The 14,596-nt window shown below is 54.9% G+C and overlaps 3 protein-coding genes across 3 annotated transcripts; all 3 read left to right on the forward strand.

Moving 5' to 3' along the window:
* Positions 1-3,815: 3,815 nt before the first annotated feature.
* On the forward strand, positions 3,816-5,771 carry JKF63_02228 (uncharacterized protein; the record flags this gene model as incomplete). Its single annotated transcript, XM_067898268.1, has 1 exon — positions 3,816-5,771. One exon carries the CDS (start codon positions 3,816-3,818, stop codon positions 5,769-5,771), a length of 1,956 nt encoding a protein of 651 aa, XP_067754425.1.
* A 1,161-nt stretch (positions 5,772-6,932) lies between these two features.
* JKF63_02229 (uncharacterized protein) lies at positions 6,933-7,331 on the forward strand (the record flags this gene model as incomplete). Its single annotated transcript, XM_067898269.1, has 1 exon — positions 6,933-7,331. The coding sequence occupies one exon, from the start codon at positions 6,933-6,935 to the stop codon at positions 7,329-7,331; it is 399 nt and encodes a 132-aa protein (XP_067754426.1).
* Positions 7,332-9,403: 2,072 nt separating this feature from the next.
* On the forward strand, positions 9,404-13,564 carry JKF63_02230 (uncharacterized protein; the record flags this gene model as incomplete). The annotated part of the gene is made up of 1 exon (XM_067898270.1): positions 9,404-13,564. The coding sequence occupies one exon, from the start codon at positions 9,404-9,406 to the stop codon at positions 13,562-13,564; it is 4,161 nt and encodes a 1,386-aa protein (XP_067754427.1).
* Positions 13,565-14,596: the final 1,032 nt, after the last annotated feature.

Genomic DNA, 14,596 nt, shown 5'->3' on the forward strand with positions numbered 1-14,596 from the left:
CACACACACACACGCACACGCACACACACATGGACGAACAGAAACCACATTCAAGGATGTGCACTAACGTTGAAGCCCCGTAGGACGCAGGGATCCACCTCCTGCAGTCAGTCCCCCCACACTCTTCCCTTTCTCATTTTCGCTGTTTGGACTTCATTTTGTCTTGTTCGCTCTTTCTCCACATTTTCTCTTGTGCTACGCGAAGGGCTCAGAGGGATGAGGGAGCGAGTGTGAGAAGGCGCCAGACGCTGAGAGGTTTGTGGCTGGGGAGGGTGAACGGAGGAGGAGGGGGGGGGGATACCAGATGAGTATGACGGAGCAAAAAGGGAAGAGTAATTTTTTCGATTTTTCCATTTTCGAATTGTTTCTTCGGGCCATGGGGCATATATAGAGAAGGTTTTCATTTTACCCCCCCCCCCTCCCCCCTCTCCTGGCCACCGCGCTCCTCACTCCCGCCACACAGCTTGTGCGTGTGTATCATCGCCCACCCCACCCCACTCCACCCCACCCCACCCTATTTTCCTTTTAACGATTTTCTTTCCTGGTTCTGTTTTTATCTTCGCACTTTTTATATGTAATTTCCCTCTTTTTTTTTCAGTGTTTTCTCGCTTGCATATTCCCCTCCACTTTTCTTTTTTCAAGCTCTGATCTCCTGTCCCATCCCCCCGTCTCTCTCTCTGTCTGTTTTTGTACTACTTGCGATGCTTCGCCCCCCCGCCCCCTTCCCTTCCCATTTTGTCGGTGAGTTGACTATTCGCCCGCGGAGTCGATGAATACGGCAACGCGGGGCTCATCTCGACTTTACCTTATTTCCTGCCTATTCTTCAAGGACGTGTGTGTGAGTGCAACTACCACCGCCTCGATTATTCCTTCCCCCCCCCCCCTCACACACACACACACACACACACACACACCACAAACGATCATGTCCAAGGACATCATATGTCCAGACTTGCTGCCGCACCCTTGAAGATAAACACAAAAACGCACACACAGTCCCCCACTTCGATCCTCTTTCCTTTTAAAAGGATATGCTTGACCTCACCCTGTTCTACCTCTAATTGGTCTCTCTATTTTTTTTCAGGGCACCATGGGGCTTACTAGATTTCTTTTTTGGTTTGTTCGTCTTCGCTTGCATCCCCATCCCCTTCACCCCGCCCTTTCGAATCCCGTAACGTGTGCATCTCTGAGGTATTCATTTTGTTTGTCTGTTCGTCTCTCTCTCTCTCTCCACCCTCGTTTTTTTTTCGTGTAGAGGCCACGTTCTCCGTTTGAGCTTTGATGCGCTTCTTCCCCTCCTTCCCCCCTTTTTGTATAGTTTTGTTTCGTTCTCGTGTGTGTACGGCGGATGGACGAGGGCTATTCAGTGTCGTCCATCTTTATGGTTGTGCGCAACGCGGCATATTTTTTTTTTTTTTGGGGGGGAGGGAGGGAGGGGTTGGAGGACATTTGCCTGCTCATTTTGTGTCATCGTTAGCGGAGGGGGAGAAAAGGGGGGTCCTCATGCATGTTCTCTGCTCGCCCTTCTCTCTTCGAGGTTGGGTGGTGTTCCACTACCGGGCTTAGGTGAGGGCGGACCGTGCGGTGTTTGCAGAACCCCCAATAAAGGGGGTGGTCAGCAGTAAGGGGGAGGAGGAGGAGGGGTGAGGTGCGAGGCAGAGATCAAGCGCAGAGGGCAGTTCTTGTCTTGTTCCCTGAGGAGGAGGGGGGGGGTGTGTGGAGGAGGAGGAGGGGAGCGAGTTGACACATATCCGTGCTCTATGGAAGATACACGTTGCTAGACAAAGCAGTCTGTATATATTTTTTCCCGATTGCTTTGCGCCTTGTTCTTTTTTCCCCTTCGCTGTCCTGCGCTTCAAACCCTTATTTCTTTTTTCTGTGTGTGGAGAAGGGGAAGAGGAGTCGGTGTTATTGTTCAGGCATCGTATTTTTTTTCTGCGAGGTTTATAGTCGATGCTTTACACATACACCTCGGCACTCGCACACATGAAGCAGCAGCGACAGTAAATGTCTGTAAATGATAATTCATTATTCAAATACAAGGGCTGGGGATCTTTTTTTTTCCATCCCCCCTCCTTCATTTTCTTTTATTGTTTCGTTCTCGATAATGAGTCTGCACACAAAAAATTGCTGCAACACGGATGGCCAGACAGACAGAGCCCCCCCTCGCCGTGTGCGCAAAGACCGCTCTCAACCTTTTGCGCATGTGCGAGAAAAAAGGGGGCTTTGGGTGTGTCTCTCTGTGTATGCGAGTGAATGTATGCCTGTTTTGGGCGTCTCTATTTTCTCTTTTTTTTTTGGGGCGGGGGCCGATACTCTTATCCACACTAACAGGTACGCGTGTAGGGTGTACGTTGCATACATACATGCATAGGACTATACTAGTATTATTATCATTTTCTCGTTTGCGCCGTTTCTCAACGTTTCATTGCTCTGTCCGGGCTTCATCTGTCTTCCGTCGTTGACTCCGTCCCCCCCCCCCCCGACTCCAAGCTTTATGAGCGTTTCTCTCTTGGTTTTCTTTTTGAGTTTTTATTCGTGTGCACTTGACTGTTCTTGGCTTATTCCGCCGCCCCCCCCGCTCCCCCCCTCCCCCTTCCTCCCACTTTCCATCAGATAATACAAGAAAAGTATCAGGCGTGCAGGTTTCTGTCTGCCTGTATGTGTCAACGTACGCTAGCCTTTGTGCGTGTATGCCTGCAGGGTCTCGCGTTCCCTGACGTGACCCACACCCACATGACCGAATCCATCTCGTTGAGGGTGGGGAGTAATGACAGGCTCAGCACGACCACTTTCGGCAGGATGCTCCCGTGGCCCCGATCCCTCTTGCCATCGCGAAGGGGGTTTCTGGCAATGACAAAGGCCACGCACCTCCCGACGTCACGGGGATCCATCGCTACTGAGGTCAAGATTGAGGTCTTGAACAGAGTTGGATCTGTCTGGCTGGCGACTTTGGACACGTTTGCAGCATTCCTATATGAGAAAACGTGCCAATGTGGCTTGATCGCGCCTCACTTCTTCATTCGCCGACTACCGCTGTGGAGCCTGAGCCACCCCGGGGCATGCACCGAGTGGCGACCAACATCATGGGTGCGGCTGCGAGTTGAAGGATGGGTCAGGTTTGTGGCTGATGCCCTGTTGAAGTGAACGACTGGAAAGTTTTCTTGCACGCGTGTACCACCGGCCTGTCACGACTCCACAGACCTCTTACAAGCCTGGGTAGTGTGTGGAGCTCGGCTCCCATTTTGTTGTATGGCAGAATGGGTACGTGCCGCCCCTCCCCCCCCCACCCAGCAGTCTGTGCTTTGGACTGCTCGGTGGTGTCGTTTAGACTCTAGACGTTTTTTTTTTCGCTAACCTGTGTGTCGTTCGCGGCTTCTGCACATTGTAAAGCGATATTCATCTTCTCACACGCCCGCACCTCCTCCCCCCTACTCGCGTGTATGTGTGCGTGCGGGCATGTCATCTGCCTAGTGGTACTCAGGACGCCCGCTTATCTGGTCCCTGTCTTCGTTTCTCAGGGGTTCCACATTCTTCCCCTTCCCCCTTCCCCCCCCCCCCCCCCCCCACTAATGAGTTTTCCCTCCTCCCTTTCCCCTTGCGTTACGCTTTGTTTTTTGATCTTCGTCTACCTCAGAAGGGACCCCAACTGTCCTGGCCAGAATTGTTCAAGTATGCCGTCTGTGGTCAAGAGTACTCCAGATACTTTTTATGGTCAGAGGGGGGGCCCCCACAGCACGCACGTTCGTTTGACAAAGCGCACTCTTTAAAAATACCACCCTTCTTCAAAAACAAAGATTAAAAAGAGGTGTGGGATGCCGGACTGCGGTAGCCGCGGCTGCAGCGGCTGCAGCGGCGTCGATGCGATCGCAGAGAGTTGCGCTGAGACGTATCGTTGCCCTTTTACTCCTGCGGCCATCAGCTCCGTTGCCGTGACACCGAGCCGTTCGCCGACACAGTTAGCAAGTGGTGCTTCGTTTTCCTTCACCCTAGTCTCAGCCGACGACGTTCCTTTGCATTGTTATGTGACGCCCTACATGTGCACCCATTCCCTCTACCTGCGAAGTGCCCGCGACGTTGGTGCATCGGAGGGGTCAGTGCCTGTGGGCTCTGCACAGGCGATACGCGATTATGTTGCCTTCCTCCAGTACAGCGAATTGAGGAATCAACTCGCTGCGGAGCTGGCGAGGTCTACTGCCGCGACAGGCGCCCCGGCCACGGAGTCTTCCCTGCCGAGAGTGGCACCTCTTGTCAGGACATCGCGATTTGAGCATTGTCTTGGCGATGATGATGCCGGGAAAGTATACGATGCGGTGAGGCCCTTGTTATCTCCATGCGATTGGGATGAGATGGGAACTGATGGCCCTTACGGCTACGTCATGCAGCCCCTTGACTGCGATCGTGCCTACGCGCGCCACACGTCCCAACTGCGGCACTGGTACACTGCAACAGAACTCGCTTCTTTTCGTGCAGAGGTTACTTCAGAGAACACCTTAATGAAGGGGATAGAGGATGGCCGTCACAGGCGGTCCCCTGTGATGGTGGGGGCGTCGCCAACGTCGACAGCGGAGAGCGCGTTGGCGTCTTCATCCTCTGCCGCCGCGCGTTTTTCAGAGCCGCTTCCTCCCGCCGTGGCCTCAGGCGACGACGTAGAGGGCACGCGTCACCGTGGTAGTCTCCCACGCCGTTTTTCTTGGATGCAGTCGTCCTCCACGTCCTCTTCCAGTTCTCTTTCGTCTTCCGTGTCAACAGCGTCTCTGGAGGCATACCCGAGCGCAGTGCATGCTACCAGCGGTGTTGGCGGCGGCCCACGGGAAGGACACCCGCGCACATACCTTGGCGAGCAGCTCGGTTACGGTGAGTTTGTGGCCTTGGATAACCCGGAGTGTATATTTTTTATCGAGCACATCTTATTGGCGCACGAGCCGACGCGAGCTTTTGCCGCTGCGTGGACGGCGGGGGTGCGACGGACGAGTGACACCCCCGTCCAGGCTACGGAGAAGAGCAAGCAGGGTTTGATTTCGCAGAGCTTACGGGGTGCCGGGTCTGCTCTAGAGGTGCCGCATACGTCCACTACAACAACGACTACCACTTCTGCAGTGCCGTTTCCGTCTCATACTGATCCGGTTGTCACATTAACGTTCCAGCAGCAGTGTCGCCTGCTGGAACTCATCTCGGTTGCCGACTATATGGGTACTCAGCCGCTGGTGGAGCTCTGTGCGACGTACCTGGCAACATGGTTGATGGACCACACGGATGAGGACATTGTTCATTCCTTCGTCACGACGGCACCACCGATCGGGCGCGCCGTCGGCACGGGTGCGCCCTCTGCGCCAGTGTCATTTAAGGTCACGGGCGCTGCATCCTTCAAGGAGCCTTGGATAGTGTCGGTGCCGGGAGGCGGCGTTCCCCCTGCCAAATCCAGCGAGGCTACCAACGTGTCGCTACCTTCTGCAGGTGTGTTGCCCACGTCTGGGCTGGCCAACTTGAGTACGAAGACCGTAGAAACAGCTGCTGTTGCGAAGAAGCGGTGCGCCGCGGCGGCGGCGACCGCGCTGAAGCATGTGGGCAAAGAAAAGGGAAACCGCACTGGCCTAACGCCCACAACGGCAGTGGTGCCTTCTAATTACGATGGGTGTGGTGGGGGCATCCCCACTGCCTCAAGCGACAGTGACAGGTTACAATCGTCATTTCTGCTGTCAGCCGATCAGAGACTGGTGCTTCTGCGTCACATGAAGCGTGACAACTCCATTGTTGTCTCTCCTTATTGATTGTGCGAGCAGCGGGCCGCTGATATCTCCGTAGTGAGAGGGGGGGGGGTACTCTCCTGTCATTGCGGTCGCAGCTGCTCTTTCTTTGATTTCCCCTCCCCCCTCCCGGCTTTCGTGTTTGGGGGGGGGGGGATACATAACGTCGTAAAGACAAGGGAAGGAAGGCATACGGATCCAAATGAAAGGGAGTGTGTAGAGGGGCCAGTGTCAGCGGAAGACGAGATATCCGCGCCGGAGCCTTTTAAGATTCGGCTGTGCCTCTCAGCACACTCCACCCCCCTCTCGTATTTCTCGCCATCCTTTGGTATATCGCCGTCTGCCGTTGTTATGCGCTCCTCTCTCTCTTTTCCTCCGAACGGGTTTTTTCTACTGATGTTGTCACTTTTGTCAGATGGCGGCACCTCGCGCTCCGTTTTCGTTGGAGGCGAGGGCCACTTGTTTATCTGCTGCCTTTTTTTTTCTTCGGGAGTGGGGCAAAGAACCACACAGGAAAAGGCGTGCGCGCATACGTCCAAAAAGCCCAGCAGAGGAGACCTGGTGTACATGTTTTTCTCTCTGTGTTGAGGGAGGGAGGGAGACGGGGCGGAGGAGGGGGGGGCATTCAATTGCATGGATTGTAATGCCTAGTGATGGTATAGGCTGTTGTTCTGGTCATTCCTTTGTGGACAGCAATGCGCTCGAAGCGGCTGATGCCATTCTGGTGCAGCTGGCTTCGCCTCGTGCAACAGAAACAACCCGAGGGACTTCAATGAACGAGACCAAGGGAAATGTTTTGAAGTTGATTTCGCGCTGAGAAAAAAAAATGTCCGCTCCTGCAGGTCCCCCGTCTCGGCCTCGCCCTTGTTGATATTACATTGGAGTGATGTGCGCCTGTTTTTCCTTGGCCGTCCGCTCCAAGTTGCATCCCCCAATCGCTCTCCTATCCTCACTCTACCCCCACAATGCCTCTGTTCTGTCCTCAACTGCCGTCTTCAGGGTCGGCGTATATACATCTCTTTCGTTATAGATATCTCCCGGACCATTCGTTTTGCGAGAGACAAGCCGCCCCGTATTTTGTCGCTGGGTGCAGCTGGCCCTATCCGCCGCCTTTCTTCTTCTTGTGGGTGAAGTACTGGTGCATGTGTTCTATATATATATATATATATATATATAGCCGCCATCATGCTAGTTCGTGGCCCCGTTACTTTGCAGAAGGTAGAAAGTACGTGTCGGTGGTACTACAGGCTCGGTTTCTTGGGCCTGCCGTGGCTCTGGGGCCTTGTGTGGATTTTATTCCGTCACTACGAGAGGGAGAGTGAGACGGTTCACTGGTATGTGAGGCGAGCGAAGCGCATCAGCATAGCGGGGGGTGCCTTGCTCGTGATGATGTCCTTTGCTTCCCTGTTCGTAATCCCCACAGACAGCTCCCTCTGGGTGATTGCGCCGTTTCAGGACACATTCCAGTGGGGCTACTTCGCAGCAAACATGTCCGAGGTGGCCGACGAAGCGAATGCCAGTTCCAGAATCAAGGGCGATCCGCCCTTTGAAAAAGGAAAAGGTCTCACCGCGCCAACAGGATAGGGCAGTACACACAGCCATTGTCTATCTTCTGCACTACGGCGAAGATGGTGGGGACGCACGAACGTCCTCTTTTTCTCTTCTCCCATATTTTCCCTTTCTCATTGGAGAGAGACCTACCCCTTTGATGTCCCCGCTGCTGCTGCTGCTGTTGCTGCTCTTTCTGCCGTTCAGCATATATATATATATATGTAATATTATTTTTCCCCTTCTCTGCGCTCTTCAGTTCCCTCCTCCGTCTCGAGTTGCACCGCTGTGGGAGGGAAGCCCCAAAGGTGCCCACGACTTCGCTCGGGTCGTTGGCTTTGTTTATTCTTTTTTTTCTCGGTAAGGTAAAGAGAGAGGCTTTTCTTCATGACTTGGGCTGCTCTTTTTGTCAATGTCGTTGTGTGTGTGTGTGTGTGTGTGTGTGTGTGTGTCACTGCGTACTCGCCCTTTCTCGCCCCCGTTTTAGGCTGTGGGAGTGGGTTGTAGCGCACTGCCCAGAGTTGTTCAAACGGACACAGGACGAAGGGTTTCGAGGGGGGCACCGCCTGTCATTTGGGGTTTACGTGTAGCGGTTGTCTCAGGCAAGGTGCTGAACGCCAAAGGGTGAATAAAAAGGGGGAACACATACAAACGACATTTGCATAGCACCCTCCCAAAAAAATGAAAGAGTTGCGTCTCGAGAATTTCACAGCGCCCCCTCCCTTTTTCCCCCTTTCCGCTGGATTTTATGCCCTAATTGATTGACGCGCTCCTGCGGGGTACAGTGTGGGGGTATGCGAATGAGAGGGATGTAGGTGGGGGGAGGGAGAGGAGAGGCGAGAAGGCTCAGCAAGAGCCTCGGCTGGGGGGTTCTCCGAGAAGACTACAGGGGTGGGTGGGTGGGGGACGGGGAGTCCTGGGATTCAATCACGGATGACCCACTCGAACCCCTCCAACGTTTTCTCCCCATGCTCTTCAAGTCTTTCAGAAATCAGGCCCCCCTTATACCCTACCGGCGATGTCTTGTAATTTCCCGCGCACCCTTGTGTCTTCCTACCTACTCCTCAGTTTTTGTGGTCACCCCCCTCTTTTTTGTGGATGAGTCATCCCCACCCACCCTCCCACACATACACACACACACACATACGCATCTCGACGACATCTGAATGCAAGTCGAGTTTTCTCCTACTCCTGAATGTGCACGTAAATATTTTGAACACAATAACAGCCACAACATAGCTATCATCACCTCTCTGTATTCTACTTTTCAATTTGCATAGGGCATAGTCCCACAAGTTGCTTTCCCCCTTTCCCGTTATTTCTTGCCGTCTCAGCTGTTTGGCTGCACTCCTTTGTGTTTCAACTGACTCTAGTTATCTCCATACCCACCACGCTCGTGCTCGTCCCACCACTTGTCCTGCCCCTTCCCCCACCCTCTTCCTCTCCTCTCCTCTCCTCTTCCCACATTTGTTCATAAATATCTGTGAGCGTACATAGGTGAGTGCTGCCGCAGTAAATTTGCCGCTGCTCTTGGCGTTTCCCTCGGGTCGCATACGCGGTGTCGTTCTCCACCCTGGGCTGCTTTTTTCTTTTTTATATATCTCTGCCCACTCTTTTTTCTTGTCTTCTCATTTCCCCTTGACACCATCCGTTGTTTCATCTTTTTTTTCGTTGTTGTATATATATATATATACACACATATATATTGAAGAACCTTCCCTCCCCCTCCCTCCCCCCCCAAAAAATCCGAAACGAATCCACCCGCCCTCCTCCCCCTCATCTCTTCACTGTAGCGTTGCTCTTTTTCTTTCGCTTCGATTATTTCTGTATTCACGGCTCATTCTTTTTATCCCCCAATTACCCCCTCACCCCCCCTCACCCCCTCACCCCCTCACCCCCTCACCCCCTCTTATTCTGTGGCTCCTTCCCTGTTGGTTTGGGGTATTTTTTTTGGTGCTGTGTCATAGTGTTTTGCGTACTTTTTCTATTGAAACTTGGCCCCGTTGCACATCTCTCCCTCCTATTCCAGACTTCTTGTTCTCGTTGCTCCCCCCCCCCCCCCCATTCTCCCCGACCGGGATCTTATTTAGTCTTTCGAATATTTTGCCATGCCGTCCTCCTTTCTTGCTGAGGCAACCGTGTGGATGCAGAATGCGGTGCACCTCGAGAAGGACTCCAAATATGTAGAGGCGGAGGAGTGCTACACCAAGGCTATTCTTGTCTTCCGGCAGGCCCTTCCGGACCCGAACATGACAGATGTTGAGCGACAGACGCTCATGAGTTACATGAGCGATGTTGCAAAGCGCATTCAGCGACTGCGCGCACTGAACCGCATCACCCGAGAGGCGCGAGGTGCGGGGCACGGCAGTGCACGAGTTCCCGAGTCCAATGTTTTGCTTGCCCTTCCACCGGGACGCAGCGAGCCGCCCACACAGACAAGTGGGCACACAACTTTTCATGAGGCTACTGGGGCTTCTGCAACAGCGCCCGGCGTGCGCAGGTTGCGCGGCAAAAACGGCAACGAAGCACCGACAGGCATCGATGACGATTTGAGAATGCTGAATGCCATGCAGGGAAGCGAAGCAGGTCCACACCAGGCCAGTGGCTCCAGCCCGTCCACCGCTGCGTCTGTGTCTGGCAAGCGCAGTCTCTCTGACTCCTCTTCGAACTCCCCATCCTCGCTCGCACTGCCAAGTAAGCTTATGAATGCCAACGGCGGCGCGCGAGACGGCGGCAAGCCGGGAGGCAAATCTGTGGAGCTGCCAGAGTTCACGACACCGCAGCCACCTGCTCGCCCACAGCGGCCGCTCGGCGTCGCTGCTCACTTCGCTCCTCGCACGTCCGATATGGTGTACAAAGCGATCGATGTTGCCATTCAGCTTAGCCGACAAGGAGAGCTCAAGAGGGCGGTGGATGTCCTGCAGCACGCATACACGCAGGGCTGCCGTGAACGCAACAACCCGAGCAACTTCAAGGAAATTGCGGAGACGTTGAAGCTGATGCGCGAAAAGTACTACGCGAAGCACCCGCCGAGGTTCCTGCAGGACAACCCGATTCTACCCAGCGAAATGGCGCTGCTGCGCAAGAGCGGCATCACGAGCACGATCTTGCTCCCTCTTTGGGACGACGTGCAGGAGGGCTACGGTGCCGAGAACATCTTCATGCCATGTGAGGGCGTGTGGGAGGACGCTTTCACCCCAAAGCTGTCTCCCAAGCAAATCAGCTCCGGCGCCGTTCTCATGCACTTTTCAGGATACCGGCAGACGGGGCTCAACTACACTGTGATGCGCGAGGCGGATCCGCTGCACATCCAGCAGAGCATTGTGGGCGACTGCTCGCTTGTCTGTAGTCTCATGATCTGCGCCAGTTATCAGAAGCGCTTCCCCAACGCGAGGATCATTAGCAACGTCATCTACCCTCAAGATAGCGATGGAAACCCGGTATTGAACCCGAAGGGCAAGTATTGTGTGAAAATGCTTATTAACGGCATCACTCGCATCGTCACGGTGGACGATCGCCTGCCAGTGAACCCGAGGACGAGGCGCTTTCTCTGCACAAGTAGCACCGATCCGAGTGAGCTGTGGGTGTCCATTATGGAGAAAGCTTTCGTGAAGGTATGCGGAGGGAGCTACAACTTCCCTGGCAGTGTGAGCTACGCTGATCTCTACAAGCTAAGTGGATGGCTGCCAGATTCCATAGCGTTTGACAAGCCTGAGTTCGACCCCGAGTTCCAGTGGCTGCGGCTGTATAGTAAATTCAAGGCCGGCGCTTTGCTCCTCGCGGTCAGCACCCCCGAGGGGATGCCGGCATCGCACCAGGCGCTTGGCCTCGCCGACGCGCATGCATATGCCGTCCTGGACATGCAAGAGGTGGGTACAGAGCGCGTCATGTTGCTGCGCAACCCGTGGGGGAAGCAGGAGTGGCGCGGCAAGTACGGCTCTCGCGACACAAGCGAGGCCAGCATCGCCGTCCGCGCAGCCTTTGATCTGCACCGTGAAAAGGAGGAAATGGGTGTCTTCTGCATCGCCTACGATGACGTGGTGCGCTGCTTCGACAACTGCAGTCTGAGCTGGAACCCATACATGCTCTTCTCATCTTCGGAGGGGAAACCGCGCCGACCGGTGCGCATCGCGTGCCACGGCACGTTCGACTACACGCTCAGCATGGCGTTGTCACCGCAGCTGCACATTGGTGTCGTCGCGGCACCGAAGCGCACGCGCATGCACCTGATCTTATCTCGTCACATCACTGACGTCTCGGAATTCGGCCGACAGTACGACAAAGACGACGACACGACACCGTATCTGGCCCTGAAGGTGTACGATGTCACCGAATATCCTTCTGTTGCGCAACACCTTGGTGGCAAGTGTTCGCTGGAGATGTGCTACTGCCGCCGCCTTGCCTCAAGCTCGGACTTTAAGAATAGTATTGAGCCCCTCAACGACGTCATCTACCGCGCTTCGTCTGCGCGCACCTTCAGCTTCGACTGCCCTGCCGGTACGAGCAATCTGGTGGTGGTGGTGGCACGAACTGCCTCGAGGGTGCGGAGCTCTTTCAACTTCACGGTGACCCTGCACACTGAACTGGGGCAAATGCGGCTACCGCGACTCGAGGGGGGCTATGGCAGCGGCGCCGAGGACGCCAACTCCCTTTTATCAAGCACCAATGCCAACGCCGGAAACCCGAACGCTGGCGTGTACATGCACATGATTCCATCTTCCTCGCTCAAGTTTACGACGCGGCTCTCGGGTGCGTGGGTGAAGGGCAAGACGTGCGGTGGCCGCACCGACGCTGTCACATACGTCTTCAATCCACAGTACACTCTGCACTTGGCCCAGCCCTCGCACATGTCGCTGAGGTTGGCGGTGACGGAGTGCGATGTGCCGTGCTCGATCCAGATGATCAAGCCAACATCGTCCAACAAATACGGGGGAAATGACGGCAGCGGCGGTGCTACCCGCAAGCTTGTTGACTTCGATGGTCGCATTGGCAACGGCGCTAAGGCGGGCGAGCTTGTTCTGGAGAGCACCCGCTATGCCTTCGGCGGCTCTGTTGTAGACAGCGCCATGCCGTTTTGCGTGTGCTACGATCGCTATCGTGCTCTTGGCAAGCTCCAGTGGAGGGAGGCGAAAAAAGTGCTCGTTAACGTGACCGCGCGGAATCGGGAGCCGGAGTCTCTCATTGTGTACGACGTGGAAGACACGGACACTGCTGCGATTCTTCTTTTGAATGTCATAAAGAAGGGCTACGCCGTCTCACCCCGAGGCGCATCCTTCACTGTGTGCGGGAGGCCCCTCACACTCGATGACAGCATAGGGTCACTCTTTCAGTCCGCATCGTCCCTCGGCAACACCATCCCTACATCTGGCGGGGACGGTGCGACCACCGCGAGGTGTGTCACTGTGGACCTCTCTCTGGACGACAAAGCGGCGTCGATTAGGTCCGCGTCAAGCCCACCTGTGACGAAACTGAAAAGTGTCCTCAACGACATCGTGTCTGATGTACTGAAGTGTTCATCGCAGTTCAGTAGTTACGTGCCGCGCTTGACTCACCTCGCTCGGCAGGCAAAGAGCGCGTTGACGGAGACCGGCGACGCGGATGTGCGAGCCTACATTCTCGAGGTCACCGCTTATCTTGGTGACTACGTGAAGCGGTGCACTAGTGTTGTGCGGCCGGCGCAGACGCCGCAGACGCTGCTTCCACTGCTTCCTGCTGGCGACTACACGGTCATACCCTCGTTGTGGGAGAAGGGCGCCCCTGGCAATTTCGACTTGATGATTGAGACGTCACAGCCCCATAAAATTTCGCTGATACCGGACGAGGGGCACAACATGCAGGAAAAAGTGCTGCGCGGCACACTGCGCCCCGCCGCGGGCCGCCTGAAGGGCTCACTGATGAAGCCGAAGTCAGTGCTCAGCATGAGCGATCCGTTCTTTGAGAACAGCAAGGTGCACGTGCGGTGCCCCGTCCGCTCGGCTTTTGTCAGTCGCCTCTTTGTCCTCATGGATATGGTGGATGCGGAGGCGAAGGGGCAGCCCACCAAGGCCCCGGCCACGAACCTTAGTCTTTTCCGTGTGCGCGACGAGTCATCGATGGAGCTGGTATGTGCCTCCGATGACTACTCCCGTGGTGGTGTCTCGACTCCGCCTGTAGAGCTGGAGGCGAAGACTTCGTATTTGCTGGTGATTAGCGGGGAGGGAGGCACGACTGACAAGTTCATCTTGCGCATCTACACCAGCTGCAGCTGCACCGCTGAGCTGGCGAATTGAGCAAGACCGACGCTGGGCGCGGGTGTCGCGGGAGGAGGGGGGGGAAGTTGGAGGATCAGCAGAGAAGAAGAGGGTCTCAGAAGTCTATGCACGCTCAGCGTCGTGCCACAACAACGTTACGGTGTCGCCCCCGTCATCCTTCTCCATGCGCCTCATGGGTGCGTGACAGGAAGGGTCTCACGGCTTTCTTTCAAACAAATCCGTTCCTGCCGCATTTGGTGTGTGGGGGGGGGGGGCACACGCGGTGCAGTGCGCATCTCATCAAACTGTCACAACCTCTCATGTCACTCTTTTCATTTGATATGAGGAGACATGCTTTTTGTTTTTTTTTTTGGGTTCCCCTTAGGTAAAACATATCGGTGTGGCGCCCACTGTATACACACACATATATATATATATATACATATACTGTGTGCGTGTGTGTGTGTGTGTATGCACGGGGCGCCACCTCAGTGTTCTTATGCACTTTTGTACGTGTGCAGTTTGGGCTGCCCAAGACAGAGGGTGCCCAAATTGCTGACCCCCGGCGTGCGCGGCTGTAGAGGTGGACGGTGCAGACTAAAGGCAGCCCGAAGCCAGACCTGAGTGTTCGCTCCTCACCATGTGCAAGTGGCAACGAGTATGCCCTTCGTCAAGTATCGAATGCTTCTTCATTGGTGTGGATCTCTCTCTTCTTTTTCTTTTTTTTGTTTTCTCTGCGGTGGCTCGTGCAGTAGGCACCCTTACAGGTATTGCTGTGTGTGTGTGTGTGTGTGTGGGTCCCGACCAACGCCGCCACTCCACGGCACGATATATGTATATATATATATATATATTCTCGCTCCTCTCCTCGCCGCCCTGCGCAGACTCACCTCGAGGGGTAACTCGCGCGCGCGCTCTCTGCTGCGTTGGGCTCTTAGTCGGCTACACACGCACACACCCACACCCACACACATGTATACCCCTCAAGTTCTACATTAGTCATTTCCATGGTGTTTTGACTTAAATTGCACATAAAGTTGCATCGTATTTCCTTTTTTTTTGTATAGGCGC

The sequence above is a fragment of the Porcisia hertigi genome, chromosome 33 (assembly GCF_017918235.1).
Source record: "Porcisia hertigi strain C119 chromosome 33, whole genome shotgun sequence".
In the NCBI taxonomy this organism is placed as follows: Eukaryota; Euglenozoa; class Kinetoplastea; order Trypanosomatida; family Trypanosomatidae; genus Porcisia; species Porcisia hertigi.